At 41.0% G+C, this 25367-nt stretch overlaps 1 protein-coding gene across 2 annotated transcripts; it reads right to left on the reverse strand.

The window, feature by feature from the left end:
- Positions 1-1251: 1251 nt before the first annotated feature.
- Positions 1252-24550, reverse strand: ANXA5 (annexin A5). 2 transcript variants are annotated; one of them, XM_059826890.1, is made up of 13 exons: positions 24484-24550; positions 24328-24371; positions 16961-17045; positions 15770-15864; positions 14836-14949; positions 12354-12444; positions 11308-11387; positions 10792-10848; positions 7709-7802; positions 5823-5918; positions 5218-5276; positions 2940-3062; positions 1252-1805 (listed from the first exon to the last, which is right to left on the reverse strand). In XM_059826890.1, exons 2-13 carry the CDS (start codon positions 24334-24336, stop codon positions 1743-1745), a joined length of 966 nt encoding a protein of 321 aa, XP_059682873.1. In that variant the 5' UTR covers positions 24337-24371; positions 24484-24550; the 3' UTR covers positions 1252-1742. The 2 variants fall into 2 exon arrangements, with proteins under 2 accessions (XP_059682873.1, XP_059682874.1); XM_059826891.1 differs by lacking the exon at positions 24484-24550 and adding an exon at positions 21319-21384 and having other exon boundaries at positions 24328-24366.
- Between the last annotated feature and the right edge of the window lie 817 nt (positions 24551-25367).

A 25367-nucleotide genomic window follows, 5' to 3' on the forward strand; every position in this document is an offset into this window, starting at 1 on the left:
GTGCCAGCATGTAGGAGAGATGGGAACACATAGCCTGAAGAGGAGGGCACGGCAGGATTACGGCAGCACCATTTAGATCCGTTTAAACTATGGTGGAGATGCAAACCACACCCACAGCCACCCCCACATACAGCAATGACATGGAGAATTCAGTAAACTGTCCAGGAAGAGCGGAGGAAAGCATTTACCTCTCACTTTTAAAAAAAAAAAAAAAAGAATAAAAAAATAATCAGTTGTGCTGGTCTTAAGTCTGTAAGTCTTAAATTTGACAAAAAGAAGCAGGGAAGAGAAAGAGAGTGAGAATGCATGACCAGGAAAGAGTGAGTGCATGTGTATGAGACAATGGAAAACGAAGGTTTCAGAGTGTATTAGGCTTTAGTTAACATATTTACTCATAAAAAGAGCTTTCATATTTTACATTGGAAACCAAGTACTTATTAGCAAGAGATCATGACAGTAATAATTCAGAAATGCAATATAAAAATATTAAAACTTTACGTTTATTCAGTATGAAAGTTTTAAAGCTCTTAATAATCTGTGAAGAATCAATTTCAACAGGACTATTAAAATGTGCAGTTTCTACAGCTGATGTATGTGACTAACCGATAAGCTAAGTTTAGAACCATGGTGTTTAGACTTTATAATGCATGAAACAGAAGTCTCCTTATTCTCCTTCACACATGTCAATTTAATTTTCAGAGCCACTCATAAATGATGAGCTAAAAGCAGTGAATTTAAGGCAGCCAACGTAACAGACTGGTGCTTCTCTCACACTGTGCTTTGCTCCCTGCTAACCTGATAAGCAAGCAGTGCTGCAACCATCCTCTTTTCACCCAAGATCCCTGAAGTATGGATCACTGTCTTCCCATCTCTTCTTCACCTGCTTCCATCCCAGAAATCTTCAACTGGTCCTACACATGCAGCATATCTGCTCTACTTTCGCACTGTGCAAACAGCTCTCCTTCCTTCTCCCAGCTTTGGAGGAGAAGAAAAAGACAAAGCAGCACAAAATGAGAATGCAATGCCCAGCAAGTACCAATAATTTGGTACTCCAGCTATATTGAACAGCAGCATCACCACAGCACCCATATAGTAGACTAGACATCAAGACGTACAGCTGCAAAACATCATATATACTTAGAAGCCTGCATAATAGTAGGAAAAATATACCAACAGTTTGAAGCAGTGGAATCATATGAAAGGGAAAATAGATCTTTGCGCATTAAAAACCACATACGACTGTGCTGAGAGGGAAAAAATTTATTGGTCCTTTAGATTTCCAGTGATTGCTTGTATTATGTTCAGCAAATTCATTCAAATATTACATACAAAGGGTATCTTTTCTTCATTTGCAGTGTTAGAGCTAGCTTAACATTCAGTGGAAATGTAAGGAATAAAAGCAAAAAAAGATAATCTTCAAATTATCAATGAAATACATGATTATTTTTTCCCTATTTCAGCAAAACACTTGCAAAGAACTGGGTTCTGTGCTCAATACCCATCTTCCATGAAGACAACTCTCGCATACTCACAGAAGGCACTTGAAATTCGTGGAAGTTGGGATGTCAGGAAGAGGAGGGATCAGCTATCACTTGGATAACAATATGCTCATTTTTAATAAGTGCAATGCTAGTATAAATGCAAACAGCCACAAAGCATTAAGATACAAAAACTTAGCTAGACATGCTAACTAAAGAGCTGCAAAGCTGGAGTACAACAAATCCTTCGTGTGACTGTCACCATTACTCATCATCTCCACCACAGAGGAGCAGGAGTGCTTTCCTGTAGTCCCCAGATGTATCTTTCTGTTAATATAACAGACCAGTCACCATGAGTCACAACCACAGAAATGTGAAGAAAAGCAACAGCCAAGGAGGACTCCGACAGATTATACATTTGTCCCACCCACAGGAAATCCACTTGGATGATTCTCCAACTTAGGAATGACGCAAGGAAATTCTCTGTCCCTTATGTTAGAGCTATATTTACACATACAGACTTTCAGAAACACAAAAAGCCTCTGAAAGCTTTACTAGAACTGAGCTATCCATTGCATATTATAATGCATTCATCTGCAAGTGAGAAAGGCCAAACAAAGTAGAAGCCTAATGCAGCACCAAAAGCAACAAAGTTTAAATGTGCAAAGTGCACCTCCATCACTTAGAAAGGGCCCAGTCCTGCTCCCTGTAATTAATGGGAAGCTCTGCTACTAATTCTGCAGGACAGCTGAATGGGCCTGACTGACAGTGTCAAAAGCAACTCCACCCAGCCTAATTAAGAAACCGTAACATCAGGAATGAGATAACAGAAAGCAGCATTAAAATATACAAAAATTAAACAAAATAAAAAAAAAAAATCCTAGGGGAAAAAAAAACCCCAACAACAATTTGGCTTCAACTTTGCAGCAACAGCTGGCTCTGAATTTCTTGCTGGCTCTTTCCCTTCCTGCTCCTTCCCATCCACTCAAAGGAGATTATGATTCGGACTGATTCCACAGTGAAATGCTTTCCACTTTGAAATGGTGCAAAAGGTTCCACACCACAATCCAAGATTTAAACTTCAGCCTCATGATAATTCAGACTCCCAACCCCAGTATTATTTGGAGCCAGCACCCTCTCTGAAGCACTGAAAATCAGAAGGAACCCAGACAAGAAAAAGGAAATGCAGCAGTAGCTAAAAATGGTGTATGAGTCATCATAATTTTAGAAAGACACATCTGCTCTCCTAGCGAACACTGGAAAGAAACTTTTAGCTTTTCATAGGAAGAGTCACCCACTTAAATGACATTATGTGGTACTTCACAAAACTGCAGACCAACCACCACAGCTCTCAGTGCAGTGTGTTGTCCAGCTCTACTCACATCTGCCCCCTCCCATAAAAATAAACAGTGGAAACAATGACATCTCAATCACCCCCTGACAACAGAACAGTAATTTTACCTGAATCATTTGATGCAATGACTTTGCAAAATTCTTTCTGAATTCTTGTCTAATATCCAACAGATCAATTTCACTTCTTGAAACCATGACTCTGATCAGAGTATCATCATCAGTGCCAGCCCCCTAAAGAGAAACGTTTAAATAATAATAAAATATAAGTTTGTTCTGGACAGATGCTGTAACAAAACAACAAATACAAACAACCAGGGAGCAACATGAACGCACCAAGTGCAGCAAGTGGTGTCTCAAAACACTCCTGCATTACATTCTACTCCAAAACAGAGAATATTTGGGACAGAATCACAAGACATTCACACTGCAATATGGAGAACAGAGGACCGACCATGCAAAGTGCTCTAACCCCTGGACTTCTATGAAGTGCCATATAGTCAGACCTCTTATTTCATGTTTCATCTCACAGGCTTGAACAGTGAATGCCCATATAAATTTAAAATAATCCAGTTCCAAGATTACAGAGTAGTATTTCTGATCACCATGATCAGAATCACACGCAAATTACCCTTTCAACGTAGTCTCAGACTGCAGAATTGCAGTCAGTTCTGGAACTGGGTACATAAATCTTAACAATGACTAATACAAAGCATGTAACATTGTACAGCAAGACACAGGCCGAGTAACTCATTCCACAAATAATCCAGCTGTTTATTATGAAGGCAAACTTCGTAAACCTTTCCCAACCACGCAAACATGCTCCACTTTTTATTCATCTTTACTGCTTTAAACATTTTAAGTTCCTGTGCTGGCAGGCTGTGCCAGACTAACATCCTGACCCCTCCTGCGCAGACAAGTCAGACTCCACACAAGCTGAAGCAATACAAATTGTCACATGCTGACCTGCTAATGCACCTCAAGGAAGGACTTGGCAGAGCCCCCACGATCATCTTCAGCCTAACGTCCAGGGTCACTCAATCGTTCGACTGGATGTAACATTCTTGGATTACATCTAAAAATGCCCTAAAGCTGCTCAAAAGTTATGCCGTGAGTCCAGTGGTTTCTGAGTAGGATTTGACATTAGAATCTGGTAAAAGCCAGGCTCTGCCCCATCTAATCATGAAGCAAACTCTGCGCATTGTAGAACTTTGTCATGCCAAACTGATTAATTAGAAGTACAAACTCTTCTGCCAAAGTAATAAAAGATGATCTTTATTAAGTGCTTAATGATTTTTATTTATATTAAAAAAATAGTTGGGGATCTCACCAGCAGACATTAATCAGGCCCCTCATAATACAAATGTGAAAGATTCTAAAACCAACAGGAAAAGGTTTTCTATTGCATTCTTTAAAAAAACAAAAACTAATAAATAGATAAATAAGAAAAAAATAATCCTCCTCATACAGCTTTCAGCATACCAGTATAATATTTTGTATTTTCCACCTGAACCTTATTTTACACTGATGTTTATAAAAACAGGAAAGCAGCTTTTAAAAATTAAGCTATCGTTTCATCTCTTTTCACTAATTCTCATGTTGACACCTCATCAACACAACCATGTGGTGACAAACATACTTCAGTGCTTTTCAGCAAGGGGAAGGGAGGAATTCTTCAGGGAAGCTGGTAACTTTCCTGAAAACAATAGACTACTACCTACCTCAGTTTTAATTAATATTAGCCACTACAAGTTAAAAATACGGTTTTCCCTGCTTAACTCTTCCCATCCAAGAGAACATGAAGCCAACAGAAACACAGCTGTGTTGCTGATGGAACTCCCCTGCAGAATCTTTTGTACCTGTTTAAGACTCTTTCCTTTTTCTCTGACAAGTTTCTTCTCCTTCTCAAAATGGGATGGACAGTCATCAAAATCTGTTTCAAAGCTAACTATGCCTTCAGTCTGTACATACGCATCTCCAAAACAAAAAGCACTAAATCTGCACAATCTGCAAGTTAGTTTTTGGTCATCTTTACTTCCTCAATATATCCACCACCTAAAGACACTGTAGACTTTATTTAGCTAAAGGTGCTCAGTGGATCAAGCCAGATGTTCTTCAATGTAACAAGAAAAAGCCCAAAAACAGCTGATGAGACTGATGTTTCCTGTAAAGGATTTATGATCTGACAAACTTACGATGAACTCGAAGTAAAGCTTATGAATCGTTTGTATCCTCTCCCGGATCTGCATTCCTCAAACCTTTTGCAAATGCTTAGTTATACAGTATCCTGTTGGCATTTGCAGTGAAAGAAAAAAATGAAGAACAAGTGAAAGGGAGAGGAATTGTAGCCGGGGAGATGGAAAGCGACGTATGGAAAACATGTACATACCTTCATGGAATAATACAGAGTCTCAGCAAAATAGGCAGGCACGCTTCGGATGCATTTCACTAAAAAAAGGAAAGGATTAAATTACTGGTTGTTATCCAATAGAGGACAATCTTTCACTGTCAAGACAAGGTGTGTGTTACTGGATTATTCTCTCCAGTGTGGACAACTAAGTATACAGCTACCAGCTGTTTTGTTCCTCTGCTACAACTCTTTGGGTTCCAGGAGTTACAATGCACCATGTATTTCTAATAGAAAAGAGACCTTGCTAGTCAAATTCTACTCCTAGTTACAAATCTACTATGACATTGTCCTAAATGAAATGCCAAAAATACAAACGAAGGCAGAGTTTTGTCTCACTTTCTGATAGAGATGCACATGACCGAATACAATGCAGTTCACCACCACCCCCTGCCCCACTTCTCCCCAACTCCCCATCTAGTAAAGGAAGAATAAAGGCCTATTCTCTAAATAGAAAAATAGATCCCCAGTGATTAACTTTAAAAAGGAACCATGTTTTCATGCCACTTCCTATAACAAATGCAATTTAAGGAGGCCCAGGAGTAAATGAAGAAGGCCAGCTCTAGATCTGTTAAAACTTAAATTACCAACTGCCAGAAGCAGCTTCTCCAAATCACCAGAGGTTTCCCGGTCAATGGTCTCTTCAATTTGAAAGCCGGAAATAGTCATGTATTTGTCAAACACTGCAAAACAGGAAGCGTGTTTAGTCACATGTCTAGCCAGCATTTCTTCCAGTATCCTCCTCAGTACAAGTTAATGCCCTCTGTATCTCATCATCCACAGTTCAAATGCTATCATCCACTCATTCTTCCCTCTGTCCTGTTTTTAAATACCTGTTTCCTACCAGATTGCTCCTATACAACACATTCCCGTACCTGGGAAGGAACAATCTCATGCACCAGCACATGCTGGGAGTCAACCAGCTGGAAAGCAGCTTTGCAGAAAAGGAGCTGGGTGTCCTGGTGGACACCAAGTTGAACATGAGGCAGCAGTGTGGCCTTGTGGTAAAGAAGGCGACTGGGCTCCCTGGGCTGCAGTAGGAGTGCTGCCAGCAGGTCAGCGAGGTGATCCTTTCCCATCTACTCAGCACTGGTGAGGCCACACCTGGTGTGCGGGGTCCAGTTCTGTGCTCCCCAGTACAAAAGAGATATGGAGCAACTGAAGCGAGTCCAGTGAAGGGCCACTAAGATGATTAAGGGACTGGAGCATCTCTTCTATGAGGAAAGGCTGAGAGAGCTGGGACTGTTCAACCTGGAGAAGAGAAGGCTCAAGGGGGAATCTCATCAATGTGTACAAATAAGTGAAGGGAGGGTGTAAAGAAGACGGACCCAGGCTCTTTTCAGTGGTGCCCAGTGCCAGGACAAGAGGCAATGGGCACAGGAGGTTCGGTCTGAACATCAGTGAACACTTTCTTCCTGTGCGGGTGACTCAGTACTGGCACAGGTTGCCCAGGGAGGTTGTGGAGTCCTTGGAGATGTGCAAAAGCCATCTGGACATGGTCCTGGGCAGCCTGCTCTAGGTAGCCCTGCTCAAGCAGGGTTGGACAAGATGACCTCCAGAGGTCCCTTCCAACCTCAACCATTCTGTGATTTGGTGAACACATCCAGTGAAAGGGTGCAGAGAGAAGAGGGAAAGGGAAAGAAGGGAAGTTTTAGGAAATTATAAACATTTCTCCCAGGGCGCAGCTATTATTTAGCCTGAATCTAAGATCTTGTCTACACTGGGCTACTACATCAAATTAACTTTACACAAACAAACTGGCCTATTGGCAGTCTATTCAAGACTGTGTTCATGAGTATCCATAAGACCTGAGTTTTCTATGAAATCTTACATTTCTATCACACTAAGTAAATGTTGAGTGCATCAAAACAAACTTTAGGATTACTTTAATGCAAATAGCGGTAAAAAACTAAACAGTAAAATCACAAATCAAATTACCTTTGCAAATCAAAATGCATCCAAAGATTCAAAAAGGAAAATAAAAAGATTGGAGAACCAAAGGAAAACTTACTGATTATTATTTCCAATGGCCTAAACAGCTTGGTAAAACAGACTTATGAATGGGTAAGGAAGAGCTAATAAAGTATGCACCTATAAAAGGGTTGATCTTTTCAGGGCTGGATCTCCATCAGATTATGATGACTCATAACAGACTCTCAGCATCACTTCTATTGCCATGACCTCTTTCAAAAGCAAAAAACCAATAATAAATAAGCATCTAGAAAGAAACACCCCAGCTATCCCTCAGATCTATTGCACCACTCCTTCAAGCAGGCGATCACCACTGCTAGGTGGGAACTGAATTACAGGAAAAAAAATTAAATGTATTAAGTAGAGGGAAGAGGTGATTAAAGATTTCTGGGCTTGACAAATGCAGTACCAGAAACAACTTTTCTACTACTTCTACCACCAGCTGGGTAATACTGAGACTTCAGGTAGAAGTTTTCAAGCACACATGAATCATACTACCTACCCCTCCTTAAATGGGAAACGCTTCGGGTCCCCAAGATGGTGATGAACTTCTCTTCATCTGTTCCCCATTTCAGCTCCCCAGCTCTAAACAAAACCTGTTGTAAATTCAAGAGATCAAAACAACAGCATTTGTTATGTGTCCACATACCCTGTTGAAAAGCTCTATTTGTCTCACTCTAAGGAGCATTAAACTTAGTTAACAGGCTACAGCTGGAGGGAAAAAAATTAAATAAAATTGCCAAGTACTGAACTGACCTTAGAAAGAAATAAATGATAAATTCTGAAATCGACTGTGAAAGCATTTACATGAGTAATACTGCTTAAGGCCCTAAAATTGACTGTGCGCATAGTCCCTTTCATAAGCCTGAAGTTTTCTGAAACTGTGATAACACAGGAGATCAAATCCATTCCCAATACTGCTTTTTCTGCTTTTTTTTTTCCCCTTCCCCTTTTTCAAATCAGACTAGCAAAACTTTATCACACGATGACTCATATCAATGGGAGAACCATGCTAACTTGGCCCAGGAGGAAGTTTTCCAAAAAGGAAAGGAAGATGGATTTAGCAGCTCTCGGAAACAGAATTTGCAGGCTGCTAAATTCTTAGTGATATGAAACCAGATTTTAATCATTTAATCATTTTAGCAGATTCACTGCTCTTCAGGCAAGTCTTTCTTCAATGCAAACAATGACCGGGCCACTAGCAGCATTTAGGAAAGTAAAGCACTTTCTAGAAGTTGGAATGAGCAACAGGAGGGGGAAAATGTGAAAGGAAAAAAAAAATTCAGAAGAGGAAATTAGTTTTTTCCTGACACTCAGAAGCTTCTTTCCAAATAGTGTGCTAAACACCATGTAAGAAGAAAGGTTTGTACATATTATAGTATTCAGTATTTTTTCTCCCTTCTCAGTGAGCAGAGAACAGGCAAACAGGTTACCACGTATATTCAGGCAATCAAGTTTTTCTTAGAAAAATCCCCACAAACAAATCTGCTGCATAGCAACACTGTTGGCCATCTGTCTGTCCATATTGTATAACCTGAATGGGATGTTATGAATTTCCTATTTATGTTTGGCCCACAATCCTATTCAAAATGCATTTTGTGACTGCTGCATGCTCTTTTTAATATTAAAGTTACAGAGCAAAAAAGAGTGGGGCGAAAAAAAAGCTACTAAGGCATTGCAAGGATATTTAGTTCAAACAATATATGCTAAGCTCTTCAAATGAATACCAGCACTTTCCATCCAGTAGCAAATGTGAAGTCCCAGCACAGCATTTAGAAACGCCAGGAATGCATTTCTTTAGATACTAGAAGTTGTGAATGGCATTTTATTTGAGCTCTAAGTTTTTACCTGCCTTGCCACTGTGCAATATACAAAACGTGTGTCAATTGCATAACTTCGAAAAAGCGATATTCACAAAATCTCTCCCCAAAAGTTAAACTTCCTCCTTCAGGCATTCTCAGAAAAGTCTTGCAAGTTCCCTGCATATTCATATTATGTCATAGTATGAATGCCCATTCCCCAACTGCTTTGAATTAATGTTTAGTAATCATAGACCAAAAAAAATTAAAAATCACCACTGAGTAAAAAGGCTGCCCTCTAACCCTTCCCAGAATATCATATTAATCAAAAGAAACATTGGGAGGCCAAAAATAGTGTTACATTTGCACAGTCACATACCTCAATTCTGACCATCTGTACCTGGCCATAATAATCAGAAAATTCTCTGATTCCATTCCAGCTATGTTAGATGCTGAATGTAAAGATATCAATAAAGAGAAATGTGACAGAACGCTTCCCTGTTTGGGTCCCAGCTCAAGCCAACTGTACATACCAAACCACAGAGACTATTTAGAAAACTAGGACTTTTTCTACATTTAGGTATCATGCCTCCTAAATTTAGATGCTCATTTAAAATCAGAGAGGCCAAAAGGAATCTAGCTACCTACAAAGGCCTGTGGTTCATGGGCTTCTTCATTTATGTAAGCCCAGCTAAAGGCAAGACTGACACAATTTCATGAAACTGTCTAGTTCATGATTCAAATATTTGTGTCACTAATTTTCAAGTTCTGGTTTCCACAGGATTAATTTTAATAGCAGCAGAACAATGCTTTCTGAATTTACATAACAAAGGATAGGCCTGTGCCAGTAAAATACATTTTGCCAGTCTGTCTCTCCATCTTGCCCTGCTATCAGGAGAATGTTTTATTGATCTGGTATTCTGCTTTTCCTCCTTGTCACCTTGAACAATCCATGTATTTTCTTTCAATTCAACTGACAATTTATGAGAGGACAATGTCTAGCCCAGAGTTATCTAAAATAACTGAGAAGAAACATGCATTAAATGAGTTCTGTAATCAAACTGCTGAAATATTGACCATCGCTACAACTAACAACAAACCCAATAGTATCCAACGAGAAACTGCATCAAGGACACCAATTAACTGCTGGTATTCCTTTTCCTGTATAGGGCACAGGTTTACCGATCAGTGACAACGTCACGGATGATATTCGCAAAGGGCAATACGCGAGTCCCTAGAAACTCTTTAGAGGCAATTCTTAGACTGTCATCTGGTTACAGTAAAACAGAATATTTGGTATATTTTCTCTTTTTAGTGTTTCACCCTCTATGGAGGGATCCCTCACCAAATAGCATTAACATTTCATTACCTCACGTATATGATGCATGATATGTAAGGATTGAACTCAGAAAGAAGTTCAAGTCAGATATTCAGGAATGAACCATTAACATCTCTGAGTTTTCCAGCAGTGGGACTCTCAGCACCACAGAGCCTTAGCAATCAGAACTCTCTCTTCCAGTGATCTAATCACTGTTCCATTCAGGCACCTCATTAAGTAATAAGCAAAACAAGACATGCTTTACAGTGAAACATCAAAGTGCCAAAAATCTTGATCCCAATGTTTCAGGTTTTGACACTTTTGTCCAGAATGTATAAAAACACAAGAAAATGTATTAAGAAACACACACAGAGAACCTTAACAATTTCTCACATTTGAATTCTAGCTGTATACTCTCTTTGCAAGATAACTTGTAGAAATGCCCCAAAATACAGGTCATTCACCCACCTGAGCATCCTGCTCAACAAGACCCTCATCAACTCTGCCGTCAGGATCTCTATTCGCCTAAAGAGAATTTTTAAAAGTTGTTAAACTGAAGAATCAAAAGTTGAATCAAAAAACAACTTATCTGTTACATTGTGCCCACAAGAGGTACTGCAAGAAGTCAATCCCTAAATGCATCTTCTCCAAAATCACCTTATTTTTCCCTTCTGCTTGCAAGTGTCTTTATGAAATAAATGTTCTCTTCTCCTATTGCCTTCAAAACCCCACATAGCAGGCATTCTGCTAGACCCATGAGCATCACAGAACTTTTTCAAGTCAGTGATGTGGAAATGACCCATAACAGAGCTCAAGATTGACCCTGCAAGTCAGGGGAAGTGATTCAGTTTCAGAACCAACCCTGCCTATCACCAGGTCGATCCAGAATCCCAGCCTAGGAAGCAGAAAGTGACAAATGTACATCAGACAGGAAAACAGAAGTGAAAATCATACGCACATGCCTGCACACAAAAAGATACTGACCTGCAGCAGGACCACCAGCAGTCTCTGAAAATAGCCTGATGTTTCTCCTGTGATCTTATCCTCCAAGTTGGCCTCATACTCTGCAAAAGAGCAATACCTATTCACCACCTTACAGACTTCCTCACTATTCTCAGGAGAAAGCAAGGAAAAGCAAGAAGTTAATTTGACTCACAGCTTGTAGAAACATTTATCAGGAACAGCTTTAACTACTAGGACAAATTCTGCTTTCACTTATAAACTAGCATTATTGTACAAGAGGTGAAAAGATAGCATCTCACACCTAATATCAGGAGCAGATTCCTCAAAATATTTTGAAATACAAGGTGACATGCATAGATTCAGCTCTTTAAGGAACTAAAGAGCATACAGATCTGGAGTTATGCTAAAATATGGCAGTCTCACAACTGTACAACAACTGTGAGCCAAGAAAAATCTAGTACTAATAAATTTTGTCCTTGAAGACTCTAAGTTTTCCCTTGAACTTTATTAAAACATGAGAATTTCTTGTGTGGCAGGAACCTGCATAGAGGTAAAAGAAAACACTGAATTAAACTTGAATAAAACTTGAATTAAACACTGTCTTAAAAAAAACAACCCCACAATCACAGCATAAAAGCACATACTCCTGTGGACAATCAAAAAGCTGCACCTGCTTTAGCGCAAATGCCTTTGAACAGAACACTGAGCAAAATCACTTCTGTTCTTTTATGTGATACCAGTTTTCTATTTTCCAATTACTAAAAATCCCCTTTCAGTCAAAGGGATGAAAATAATGGGTGAAAGAAAGAAATGCATTTGAATGAATTCTAAATATAAAGCACAAAACACCATAACCTGCAGTCATAGCCCCGAAATAAAAACTATTTTAGTTTACAATCCAAACTCTAGTTTCTTTCAATATGAAGTTTTGCAACACAGTAGAATGAAATCCCATTTATTGGACATACCCATCAGTTCACAGACAGATCTTATTTGAAAGATGAGCTAAAATCATATTAAGAGAAATGAACAGAGACCCTAGAACTTTATTTTATACAGAACTTTACCTTGCAGATAAACCTGTTTAATATTCTGCACTTCCGCGGGTGTTCTGGAGGCAAGAATTTCAGTCAACACTTTCTCATTGGTTCCTGCTCCCTGCAGGGGTGCAAGTATAAATCAGTTGGTGGAATAACAACAAGAATTCCCTTTGACAATCAAAAGCAAGCATCAGCTTATACACTTGTACCAAATAAAGAAAAATTACTTTCTTTTTTCTGGTATATTCTAGGGGGTTTGGAAAGAATTTCTTCCAGTTCCAGCTTGATTGTTTTCAAAAGCAACCAAACACTTAATAAAGGCTCACTGCTGCAGAATTCAGATAAGCCCTTCCATGAGCCCAGATATGCCTCAGTTCTTCATTATTACAGTCAATGACATCAAGGCAAGTGAATGAATAGAGTAAGTTTCCATCTTAGCTCTAGTTCATACACTGTCTTTCATCAACTACTACACAGATAAACATAGAACCACCCAGCAATGATCCTTACCCTTCTATGAATTGTGCTATGTTAAACCCACCCTCTCTTCCACTGCAAACCCATTTTACAATAGAATTGCTAACCCAGATAGTTTAAGCTGCTGCACTCTAATTACAGCAGGCACAACAGGCACTCTTCACTTTCACAAGGATAAAATTTACAAAAGCCAAGCCAATTATCTTGTTTCCACAAGTCTGAGTCTACTTTGCCTGTAAGAATAAGACATTGCTCTTTACACTTCCAAAGGAGTCATTTCACAAAAGCAACACTGAAATACAATACTGTGTATTTTTTGCTTCAGCATGTTGAAGAAAATCTGAATACTAACTGCATACAAAGATATCCAAAATACAAATTCTCCAGGTTACATGTAATAATTTTCAAAATATAGATTGTTTCAAGAACATGCCTACTCAACAAGTGAAGCAGGCACAGTTATATTAGTTCTAGTCTAAGTAGCAGCAGTGAAAATCGATAGGACAATCTTCAGCACAGACTTAATGCTCTTAGACGAGTTATCTTGCGTTGAAGTCTCTGCTATTGCATCTTCTTTACTGTTGTTATCCACCTTAGCTGAACTGCAGCTAGTATCAACATCTTTTCCTGTGCAGACACATTTTCTGAAATCCTATGATCTTGTGTTCAATATCATTTTTTGTAAGTGACAAGAACAAAACCACTCTTGTTTCACTATCTCTATTTCCCCTCCTACACCCATCTGTTCTGTCATTTCCCTGTCAGCCTTTGACTCCTAAGTCAACAAGAGGAGCTTAGGAATACATTTTTTCCTTTTAGTCAACAAGCCTTTATCAGTTTCTTTGTCAGGTGCCATCTCCCCTTCCCCCACTGCGTACAAAGACATTACAGAAAATTTCCAGGATTAAAGTTTCTGTTGCCTGAGATACTATTTGCTGGGTCATGGGTTCACGAGCACTAGCTTGCACAGTTGACTAAAGCCTACTTATTAACCAGTTGGTCATCAAGGATCTTGGGAGTCCACGTCTGTCACCCAAACAAGCACTACCTGACACTAGTCAAGTTCAATGTCCTCTACCTTAATCAACAGGTTCTGTGAATAATCCAGGGACATCCAATTCCTGAATTTCCACAGACTGTTGGTATCAGACAGGTGTGACCGAGGAAAAAAAAAATAAAATAGGACCACATGGAAGAAAACACACTAAAATATCTACACATACAAACTGTAAATTAATTGTTTACCTGGCCTTCCCAGAAAGGGACTAAATGCATTCAGCTAAAGAGAAATGTTAAAAAGGTAACACTGACAGGGCTATCAACGCTTCCCTCTGTACCACTGGAGGCAGCATGTAGAACACATTCAGTAATACAGATAATACCCTCTCATAATTTTGGTGGACACCAGTTTACACAAGTACGCTAGCCCATCAATTTTGAAGTTGCACTGTAATCCATCGGGGCAAAACACTCTCTAGCTTAAATAACAGTCAAGAAGAGACATACAAATAACATCACACTTTAATGAGATGCCTTGAGCTAATCTGCAGCCTATGGGTACAGCTGTATAGCTATAAAACCTAGCCTGCTCACAGCAGAAAAATCTAGTGTCCACTGGACTTCAGCACTGCACTTTAGCAGCAAAGAGTTTAAAAGCAACATGTACATCTACTTATTGTATTTAAATCAAAAGGAACAAGTCTTATGCTGTATAGATTTTAATCTGCATCTACAGCGACACTGTTCTCTTAAGATTACATAGTTTTTTGTGAAAATAATTTCACATAAAACATTATATAGACTAGATTTCTAAACTACCTCTAATGAGTTACTAGGATGAATAAGAAACCAGGCAAAACCATGGCATTAGCAATTATAGCAGGTGTTAGCATAACATTCCAAATTCAAAAGAAAAAAAAAGGCTACTTCTATTAGCAGTCCCGTTACCAATGCAAAGTTCATTCCTAAAAACAACAAAAGAGCAACAAACATTTCATATAATGTATTAATTCCCTTCCCTCACTCCTCTTACCTTGATGGCATGCTTCAGTGCATGAGCATCAAAAATATACGTTGGTCTCATCAAAGATACCATCAATGTTTCAAATTTGCCAGTAAGTTCTGATTTCAGGTCATCTACAAGATCCTAATGCAGAACAAACAGTGCTGTAGTGAACAAGGACTAACCATTTTAAATGGATGCATGCGTGCCCGCAAGCTAGAACACTCTGGAGACACATCAAAAAGTGTAAGGGACAGGGCTCTTTTTGTTTTAATTGGTACCTGAACTGAAACAAATGTAGCCAAGTAAGGCAGAAGAAAAGGATACAAGGGCATTTGGAAAACCTGAAACATATTGTGATTTTTTGTTCCAATATAGAAATTCTTTAAACCCTAGTTGTTCACTGCACTTGCTATTTGAAACAAAGGTTACCTTGCCAGAGTATTAAAGGATCCAACAATGTTGGAAGAAAGAAACAAGCTGTCTTTGCTTTGAACTCACTTATGGCTTTATCTACTAATACATTTGGTTTTGTTCTCTCCTACGGTATTAGGCTGCTTTATTTCTGTCACATTTTCTAGCTCTAGAAAATCCTTTTCCTGCCATCACCTTACATTGCTGACCTTGCATCAAAATACTTGATAAATCTTTCCATACTGAGGATGAGGTCAGTACTAGAAGAATACTAACAGGGAACTATAGGAGCTTTTGCACAAAAACCCATCTGAGACATACTGGACCAAAATACAGAAAAAGAAACTAACTTCTTTGTGCTAACCGAAAAGGAATATTCTAACCTAGCCAGCAATTAAGAATATGGCAGGGTGGGGAAGACGGGGAGACAGAAGCAAAACTAGGTTTTCTTCAAAGGAACCTTTTACAGGGAGCATGAATGTGCCTCACAGTTTTAAATAATCATCACAGGCCACATTCAGCTCATTTCTAGAGGAATTTTTCTTCTCACCCTGCCAAATAAGGTTTTAAAGGCAGATGCAATTTCTTGACGCTGAGCATTGTTTCTGCTGGTAAGGATCTTCAGAACAGTTTCTTCATCAGTCCCTGAAGTTAGAAAGAACAAAGAGTTACAAACACACTCTAAAAAACAAACAGCAGCGGCACAAACTCAAAAGGCAATGAAAGATGCTTTGAAAGTAACAGTCTACTGATGAAGAGCAGAAGCATTTAAATAACAAATGTCACCATACCCCAAGCTGAGCTGCCAGATTTGGTGTTCTGCTGTTGCAAAAATATGACTGGAGGACCTACATGTTGTTTGTTCTCCATCAGTGCTCTGTTCCAGACACTGCCCTCAGCACCCCAGGCATCAGCTATAACATTTAGTCAGTCTGTATTCTACACAGGAGCCTTGCCTTTGGGCTCACCAAGGGATTTACTCTAGAATAAACAATCTGCCAACTCCCAGTAAAACTCAGCCCAGTAACCCCAAACACCCCAGAGTACAGAAGTGCAGAGCTACTACCCATTTTATAAACAATAGTTTGCAAGGTAGCCCTCACAGCACAGCATCTTACTAGCCCTGCTGAATTTGCCAATAGGCTGAGGTGTATCACATTTCTCTTCTTCCCTTTCTGCTTCTTCCTCCCGCAGGCGGCTTCAAAGAAAGTAGCCAATTAGGATTTGCGCTCACAGGCAAGTTTTGGGGCAGAAAGCTACAACGTGAGTTTACAGACCGCTTGTTAGTCTACATTCATGCTGTGTGCTTGTATTCTTTGTTCACAGTAACTGTAATGTGCTTACGCACTTCCAGACCGAGGGGGCTGTCGCACATTTTCCAAGCACAGAGCTTCTACCATACTGTCATAACTCTCCACAGCTGTCACCTGTAAATCCATAGTCTAGCTTACTGTGCCGTAAAACTCTGTGTGCAGAGAAGCCTGTGGAGTATCAAGTTTTAATGGGGAATGTGCAAATCACCTTCTTTTTTCCCTTATGATAACCTAAAAACAAACATCCTTGAGAGCAGCATAGTCAAAGCTAGGACACGCCCAGACTCCTGCAGTCCTGGGGTTGTCATTCCATGGCATGTAGACACACGCCCTACCCTCATTTGCTAATAAAAAAAAGAATGAGTTCAGAAAGGATGTTTTCAAAGGAGTGAGAGCCCTTTCCTTTTCATAAAATAAATTGTTCTTACCCATTCCCTTCATGGCCTTACGAAGAGCTTCTGCATCAGCTCTGGCATCAAAAGGAGAGAAGGCTGTCACAGTGCCTCTCGTGTACTAGAGGGGGGGAAAAAAGGGTGGGAGGAAAGGGAAAAAATCCATGAAATAGAAGATAGCATCTTTCAGTTCTCCATACATGAGCTCAGACTACATTTGAATTCACAATCCAAAAAATGATAGCATTTTTCTTGCAATTGTCTGACTAAATAGCAGCCTGTGGGTATTTAAACACAGTTCTCACTCAAAAGATACTACTATGGTTTTACTCAGCAGTACACCAGCTAAGTTCAGGTGTATTTACATACTGGTAGTTTGCAGGATTGGTGTTTACAACACTGGAGTCTGAAGGCCAGAAAATGACTAACAAATTACCATTTGTTAAAGTAATTTGGGAAATTAATTGCACACAACACGTAGGCTAGAAAAGCTGCACAAAGATCCAAGGCACATTTGGAAAGAAGAACTTCCTTTCCTCAAGAAAAACCTACTGGAGCTCTCAACCAGTATCACACTGATTTTTTCCATCACGTTGCAAATGACACCTACTGAACTCTCCAATGGCTTTCAATTTTTCATCATGTTTCTCTTGGCATAAGCAACTTTTTACTCAAGTGATTCTGCTACATTTCTCATAGTAGTTTACAGCTAAAAAGAAGTAACAGTTCAAACATAAGGATAACAGATCAGCCTGTCCAAACACAGAAATAATTCCACTAAGTTTCCATGGAACATGGCTCTTCAGGGACTTTCTCTTTGGGTCAAACACTAAAGGATATTCATCGCCCTTATGGAAAAGTCTTGCCTTTATTTAAACATGACAGTTCAGCAACCTGTATCTGTATAGGACAGTAGTTAATTTATAAACTATAAAAGTTGAGCAATGGCCAGAATGGGAAACAACGGGGTTTAGGGAATAGGGAGGTTTTTTTAACAGCTGAAGAAGGGAAATTTCTTGTAAGCATCGCTGTACGAAAGTCGTAATCAGTACAGCCAGGGCATTCTTCCATTCTCAAGAAAGACCATGAAAGGAAGTGCCAAGACACCTACTGAGGCTGGGACCAGATTATTTCACAGGCAGCACAGCCATCTGGCCTCTGCAATACAGCCTTTCGCTCAAGTTAGCTATTTCAGCCACGCAGTGCTTTGGTTTCAAATCAATGTACTCATCCAAGATAGGTCAGCCAGAAGAGCACAGAGAGAAAAGAGCTGGAGAGCACTAACCACAAAACTGCCCTGAAGCACTGCTACCTCTCAGGCCACCTGTGTGTTACTGCTATCAGAGACTCCCTACCCCTTCCACTGCAGAAGCAGTAATGAGTTAGGTTTACCTCTGCCATATTTCAGCAAATCAGAACACAAAGTATCATGGTGTTTAATAGCAACAACAAACTTCTTTCTGGTAGATGCTTTCCAATATCCAGCATACTTCAGAGGTATGACAATTCCCCTGAAGCATTCTACTTTTCCCATTACAAGCAAGTTTTTAGGCAGTATTTCAAATTTTGGCACAGCAATGTATACTTATTGTCATTTTCCTAGCTAATTCCAAAGGCTATCATGAAAAAATCTCAGGGATTCGGGACTCAATTTTATAAATCAAATTTAATTTGGTAAAACAGACAAAGACTGAAAAGCCTCTGTTTTTCTGCTCCTCCTTTACCACCAGGCCAGCCAGCATGGGGTTATTTAAAATTGTATTTCCTGCTGTTTTGTTCATATCATCTTAACATAACTAACATTATAGAACTACCACAATTCTCCTTTGGACATGACTAATAGTCAACAGGTCTCAGAGGAAACAGTTATTGATCTTTAAGTTAAAGTTTTCTTTTGCTTATCTTGTTATAAGCAAGTGGAATTCCCCTTCACAATTCCTAAGTCTTGTGACAACGGCCCAACATTCCTCTGTGGCTGTTTTAGACAACATATGTGTGAACACTAAATGCTAGATTAAATCTATCTCTGCATCATCCTTCTCATTTTTATTAAAAAGAATCCTTCCACAATTCTCTCTTCCAAAGCACAGTGTGGAAAGCCTCAACATACACTAAGCTTGATGAACAGTTCCTGAAATTCTTCTGGTGCAGCTGTAGTCTGAAAGAGTTTTCTTGATGTCTGGGCACCATTAGCATTCCAGGCATTCCCTTTTGACGCTCAGTGTTTATTGGATTTTGGCTACCTACCTGCCACAATCACCCTCGATCAGTACTTGAGCTGCACCTTGCTTGCAAACCAGAAATATTGCTGCAGCTCTGCCATCCAGCATAATAAAAATCCATGTCACCTGGGTACCACAAAGACGGCAGCTATAATGGGAGAATCTCCAGCTACATCTGCTGCCCTTGGTACTGTATGCTGGTGCAAATAGAGCGCAACCACAGCAGGGCCTGTCAGTAGTAGAAGACAAGCTTGGATACAGCTTTGCGGGCCCAAGTGCAACCTACAGTCTAACTGCCTTCAGAAGCCACATGTGGGCAGATGCGACACCGACAATAGTTGGCCCATCACTGGGAAAGTGTCGAGCCATCCCTAACTTTCACATCAGAAACCTACTCACCTAGCTTTTTAGAGCACTGCAGTGTGGCCCGGTAATCAGCGTATGGCAGGAAATACTCAGGTGCACCATGTTTAATAACCACAAATCCATCTAAAACACCCCACTGTCCAAAAGCACCCTTATTAGTTATTCCAGTCCCCATTTCTCATTTGCAAATTCAATGGACAATGGCAGAAAGCTCTGCAGTGGTAACAAACTCTGTCCACGGAGGGAAGAGCTGTCTCCTCCTTCCCAAACATGGCACCTTTTGGCCACAGAAAGAGAGGGCAAGCACCTGTTCTAAGCCACCATCACTGCCCAAACCATGGAAGTCAACTTTTCAGTCACAGAGCATCTGAAATAGGAGCTACAAACCAGACATTTCTAACAAAATAATAGATCGATACAAAAGAGTTTCTGACAAAAGCTAGACACTCGTTTATCAGACAACTCAGCTACATTTTCAAGATTAAGTAGAGGTTAAACTTTATTGAAACAAACTGGTTCTTGCAGATGGATCACACCATCACAACTGCTACGCCATCCTGACCTAGTATGAAAAACAGTGAATTGAAAGACAACTATTTAACATTTATTTACAAACTTTGTAACTTTTTATAGAGGTAAATAAATTATTATTTTTAGTATCTCTAAGAATGTTCCTTGCCATTTACGCAAACAGATACACAATAACACTACAGCCTCATAGGTCGTTTTTATTTTGGTTAGTGAGTTTCCCACTCAGTAGAACCCAAAGCACATCAAGGGAAAGGAGAACGCAAATAGTTTTTGACATAAATCCTTTCGTAATCAGGAGTGATCCCTTACTAAACAGCAATGCTCTACACTGGGCAGTAAAATATAAAGAGAAGCACAACACGCAAGACCTCAACAGAAAGAATATCACAAGACTATAACACCCAAAACCTAACCACATTTTTTTCTTTCTACATTCCCCAATACACCGGCTGTTGTTAAGCAATCGTGTAGTGCAAGTGCAATTTGTGATTATACACTAGAAATAAACAGCAGCTTCCATTTTCTCCAGACACCTACCAATGAGACCAACGAAACCCCTAGATACACAAAATCAGCATGAAGAGGAAAGGCAGGGAAAAAAAAGAAAGAAAAAATACTTCAAAGCAAGAGATGGTCTTGCTTTAGAATTTATGCCCCTCCAAACGAGGAAATTAATGTTCTCCGTTATTTTTGTTTATTCTGCTCTAGTGGAAGTTTGCAGAAGGAGAAAAAGATACAATTTCATCAGGTGAGATGTTTCTAACCAGCACCTCAGAGCTATGTTAACTTCTCTCAAGAGACAACTTTGGCTTCACTATCTGATGTCATGTGGCCAGATATCCTGGCAACAGCATTATCTGTAAGATCAACAATAGCCACTTAACGAGGTTCCTTCTAATTTTTCCCACCAAGCACACAAAAAATTTCCCACCCACAAGATCCCATGTTTAGCCACTGTTAAATACAAAGCATTTGTTACCAGCAAACAAAAGACCATACTGGAACTGATTCAGACTTCTTCCCGGGTACCCGTGCTCTGTACCCACTCACAGCAAGTTCTTACCCGTCAGATTTCCCATAGATGAACAGCTACCCCCTTTCACAATGCTGTTCTGCAGCAACAAAAGTAGAGTCTCATCAATTTGCCACTGGAAAGCCCAGTGTCTAGTGCAGAAAAGGTGGTATGTGACTTTTCTAAAGCAGCCAACTGTTTACAAGATGGCACAGGAAAACTGTGGAGTGGTGAGAATGGAAATGGAGAATGTTTTCCAGTACACAGGTTGACAAACAGAGAAGGTATGCTATTTTCAGAAGACAGAAGAGAGCCCAGAAGGTCATGTGCTAGAATAAATGAAAGACTGCCTTAAGATTTCTTATACAAGAATAGACATCTTGCAGACAGAGCACAATACAGTGTTCACTGGTAAATCGAAAGCCTTTATGGCCATTGAAGACCACGCAGAGATCCCAGTTCAAATTGTGCTTTAAAACTAACATCATGTAAGAAATATATAATTATTTCATGACATCCTTACCAAAATTTCAAGGTCAGCAGGATGTAAATTACAATGTGAGTGGGTGACTATAGGCACAAAGCTCATGCAAATGCACAACTATAAAGACACCTCTACAAAACACCTCTCAGTTTATTAATGCTTCAGATTGTCCACTTAAATGGAAGGAGTAAGCTCTGGTCAGCAGACTATATTCACATCTGCCCCACTAAACTCCTGAAAAAAAAAGAAATTACACAACATCTGCCTTGAACTCTGAGTCAGTACACCATGGAGATACCAAAGATAGGGAGGAGAGAAAGCAAAACAAAAGAGGGGGGGTGGGAGAGAGGGAGAAGAGCAAAGCAAGCAACAGCAACGTAGGAACCAATGCAGGGACCTTTGCAAAAACACTCAAAAGAACCTGTCCTCACAAGTAACCTCAACAAAGCCAAAGAGCTGCTTAGGACCTGGTTCTGAAAAAGTGTTTGTACTTCGGAATGCAAGACATCATCCTCTGAAGCACTACTGGAGTTGGCGATACTATTCCTGTACTCCAAGTCACACGTGCACGTTGGCAGAACAGGAACTCCAGATATAGCACACAGCAGCCACACCTTCACCAGCAGCAAGCAATCCTTTCCTGGCAGTTTACAAATGGATACACAAAATACTCCCAACTTCACGTTCAGGGAAAAATTTGGGAGTAGCACACTAAAACAGATCAGTCCACAGCACGCAAGCAGAAAATATTCTTGTTGCTTTGAGATTTCTGAATTAGAGAACATGGGGCAGCATTTCCAAGGCAGCTTGTTCATCGAGCAGGAAGAGATCATTATCATGTGCATCTATGCATTAACAAGGACCACTACACATACAGATGTATGAGAAAAGGCAGCTTGGTAGGACAGCAGTGTTCCTCCAAAGAAAGCAGATAAACAGAGGCATGGAGAGACCAGTCTGCACAGCAAATTATGGCATGCTGTAGTTTTCCAACAAAATGAATGAATCTTTCTGTCCTGGCCATGGAACACAAGATATCCCTCAGGTCTTTGGGGAAAAAAAAACCCTTCCCATAACCGAGCAAGAACAAATACTTCAGTGACCAAGACTCCAAAGATAACTTAACCTTCTTCAAAGGTTTTATTCTTCAGTGATGTATCTAGACTAAATTGGACTTCAGTATACTGTGCAGCCTTTGTAAACTCTGAACCTTTAGTTGTACATATAAATAACTACTGTCAATTGACACTCAACATTTCATGATTCATAGGCATTTTCATTTCTTACCATTAGTTCATGGTGCAACAAAATTGAGAACAGACACCTGCCATGAGAAGCAGAGCTTACTCTTCAACTTTTTTATTTTTACAAACCAAATTATAGGCTACAAAGCTTTAACACTCCCAGGCTTTCATGGCTGCACAATTGCACAAGCAAAGAATAATACTTAAGTGGAAATCAGCCCTCTGACCATGGAAATCAGAGGACAAGGCCTACCTAGTACAAGATCTCATTGTTCCAATGACTTCACCCTGCCACCATCCACCACAGTTAGTAAGCCAGCCCCAAGCGTTACCTCAGGCAGTAGAAAATTCTGCTACGCGAAGACACGACTAACTGGTTTGCACGAGCGAAGAATGAAATATTCCTTTTACAAAGATCAAGAATTAAAGTTTGTGTCCCTGTGGAATAGACAAGAGCACTGCAAATTTCCATGCTCTTACTGAAAAGAAGTTACCCTCGAGCCTATAAGCAATGCTACGTGTACTGTAATAAAAGTCTGTCCAAGCAGATCTGTCTGGTCAGATGCCCTGCACTGGCATGGGTAGGTGTCCCTGTTTTCCTAAGATGTATCCTATAAACCAGGTTTGATGTTCAAAGAAAGAAAAATCCCCTCTTTGTCCCTCAAAAAAACTGCGAAAACTTCAAGGATTTAGTGGAATGCTATTATAAATATGTATTATTTTTTTTAAAGTGAAGTACCCTTTCTTTCTTTTAAAACTAAATCCAGACAGAATATGAGTAAATATTCACAGGAGTGTGAAGATACCACTAATCATTCCACTCATTAAGTTAAAATACGATTACTACTCCATTACTGTGCAACTACCCTTATCTTTGTGAACGTACTCATACAACTTGATGGCTTTCACTTCCTACAGCAGTACAAACCCCATAACTATGCCATTAAACTCTTATTTTACTTTTCAGACTGTATGCATTTGATGCAACTATAGAAACAAGCACTGGAGTCCGCCCCGTTTTTCCAAGCCTTCATCCAGGCTCAAACCACAGCGACACAAGGGCTGCAAAGGAAAAAAAATACCAAAGTCCTGTACGATAGCTGCAAGGCTTCCAGAAAAATTCAAGTTAGATACGGGAAGGCTGGGGACAGGAGTACGGAGCCCAAGCCTGCACAGGGCACAGCCACGGCGGCATTTTTTTCTCCTTCCTCCCCCAGTGGAAAGAGCCTCCACCCAGGCACAATATAAACACACAGTACCGAAAACTTGGCCAAATTAGTGGAAACTGAAGTTGTGCCTGACGTGCGCCTCACATGATTAGCTGCTTTCGCCGTCCCCCTCCCCTCCGCGCCTCCCCCGCCTTGGGGATGGGTTGGTTTAAGGGAGACCGAACATAAATCAGTGAGGAGTAAAAGTAAGGAGACAGCTAAGACGAGGATGTCCCGGGACCGGCCGCGGTCGGGCCGGGGCGAGCCCGCCGAGGGGCCGGGGCGGCCGCTAGCCCGTCAGGGCGGCCGTTAGCGCGGCGCCGCCGCTCGCCTCACCTTCGCCATCTCTGGGATGCGCCGGGCCGGGGCCGAGTCCGAGTCTGCAAAGACAGAGGCGACAGTGAGCGCCCGCCCGTCCGGCCCGGCCCGGCCCGGCCCGCCACCCTCGCCTCGCCTCGCCTCGCCTCCCCTCCCGGCGCCCCTCGCTCTCACCGCAATCCGAGCCGCCACCGCCCCAGAGCTACCGGGAGACTGAGTAAGGCAGGAGGGAGGGGGCCCCGCTCCGGCCCCGCCGCTGCTTGCCTCACGCGGGGGCCGGGCCAGGCCCCACCCCGGGCGGGCGACGAGCCACGGCCGCCTCCCCGGGGCCGCCGGGAGGCCGGGCGGGCGGCGGTTTCCCCGCGCAAGGCCCCGGGGCTTCCAGGCGCGCTGAGCGCCGGCGGTGTTGGCGGCCTGGCTGGGGAAGGCAGTACCCGGGCCGAGCTCCTCCTCGCTGCCTGCTGAAGGGGCACCCCGCAGGTCCGAGCGGGTCTGGTCCCCGACGAGTGAGGGCGGCGAGCTCGGAAGGAGCGAAGAGCAAGCCTTCCCCTCCGGCCGCTTCACTTCCCAGGGGCTCGTCCGCTTTAGATGACTGCTTGCTCCTCCATCTCTATTATGCCAATGGAAGGGTTTAATTACTGCTTCGTTTCTTGGTAATAATAAACCTTTTAACAGAGAAATTACATCTGCAGATAGATAGCCCCCTCCTGATGAAATCTGTATAAAAATCAGTTGCCATTAATCTGAAGAGGATCATATCCCATCACTAACGTACAAGTCTGTACTGAATTTTAAAGCAGGCATTTTATTAGCTGACCTAGGTTAGCTCCCAAGTAAGCTAGGTTAGCAAAATAAGCACAATATTAGAACAGAATGTAAGGGCTGTAGTTCTAGACTATCAGTACAGTAAACATTTTGGGTGGTGACACTCCTTAAGATCTTCCAGCGGGACCATTTCACTGACCCAGGTATAGAGAAGATACATCCAGTTTGGGAGAGCAACGAGGATGCAGTCTGCATGGCTATTCCACAAGCATTTTCATCTAAAGCTGAAGACT

Source organism: Gavia stellata, chromosome 19 (genome assembly GCF_030936135.1).
Source record: "Gavia stellata isolate bGavSte3 chromosome 19, bGavSte3.hap2, whole genome shotgun sequence".
Lineage (NCBI taxonomy): Eukaryota > Metazoa > Chordata > Aves > Gaviiformes > Gaviidae > Gavia > Gavia stellata.

Coding starts and splice junctions, on each gene's coding strand:
- ANXA5 (XM_059826891.1), bottom strand. Junction 12,445..14,835: donor CACTGAAGCATGCCATCAAG/GTAAGAGGAGTG, acceptor GCACCCCTGCAG/GGAGCAGGAACCAATGAGAA. Junction 5,277..5,822: donor GAAGCTGCTTCTGGCAGTTG/GTAATTTAAGTT, acceptor TCCTTTTTTTAG/TGAAATGCATCCGAAGCGTG.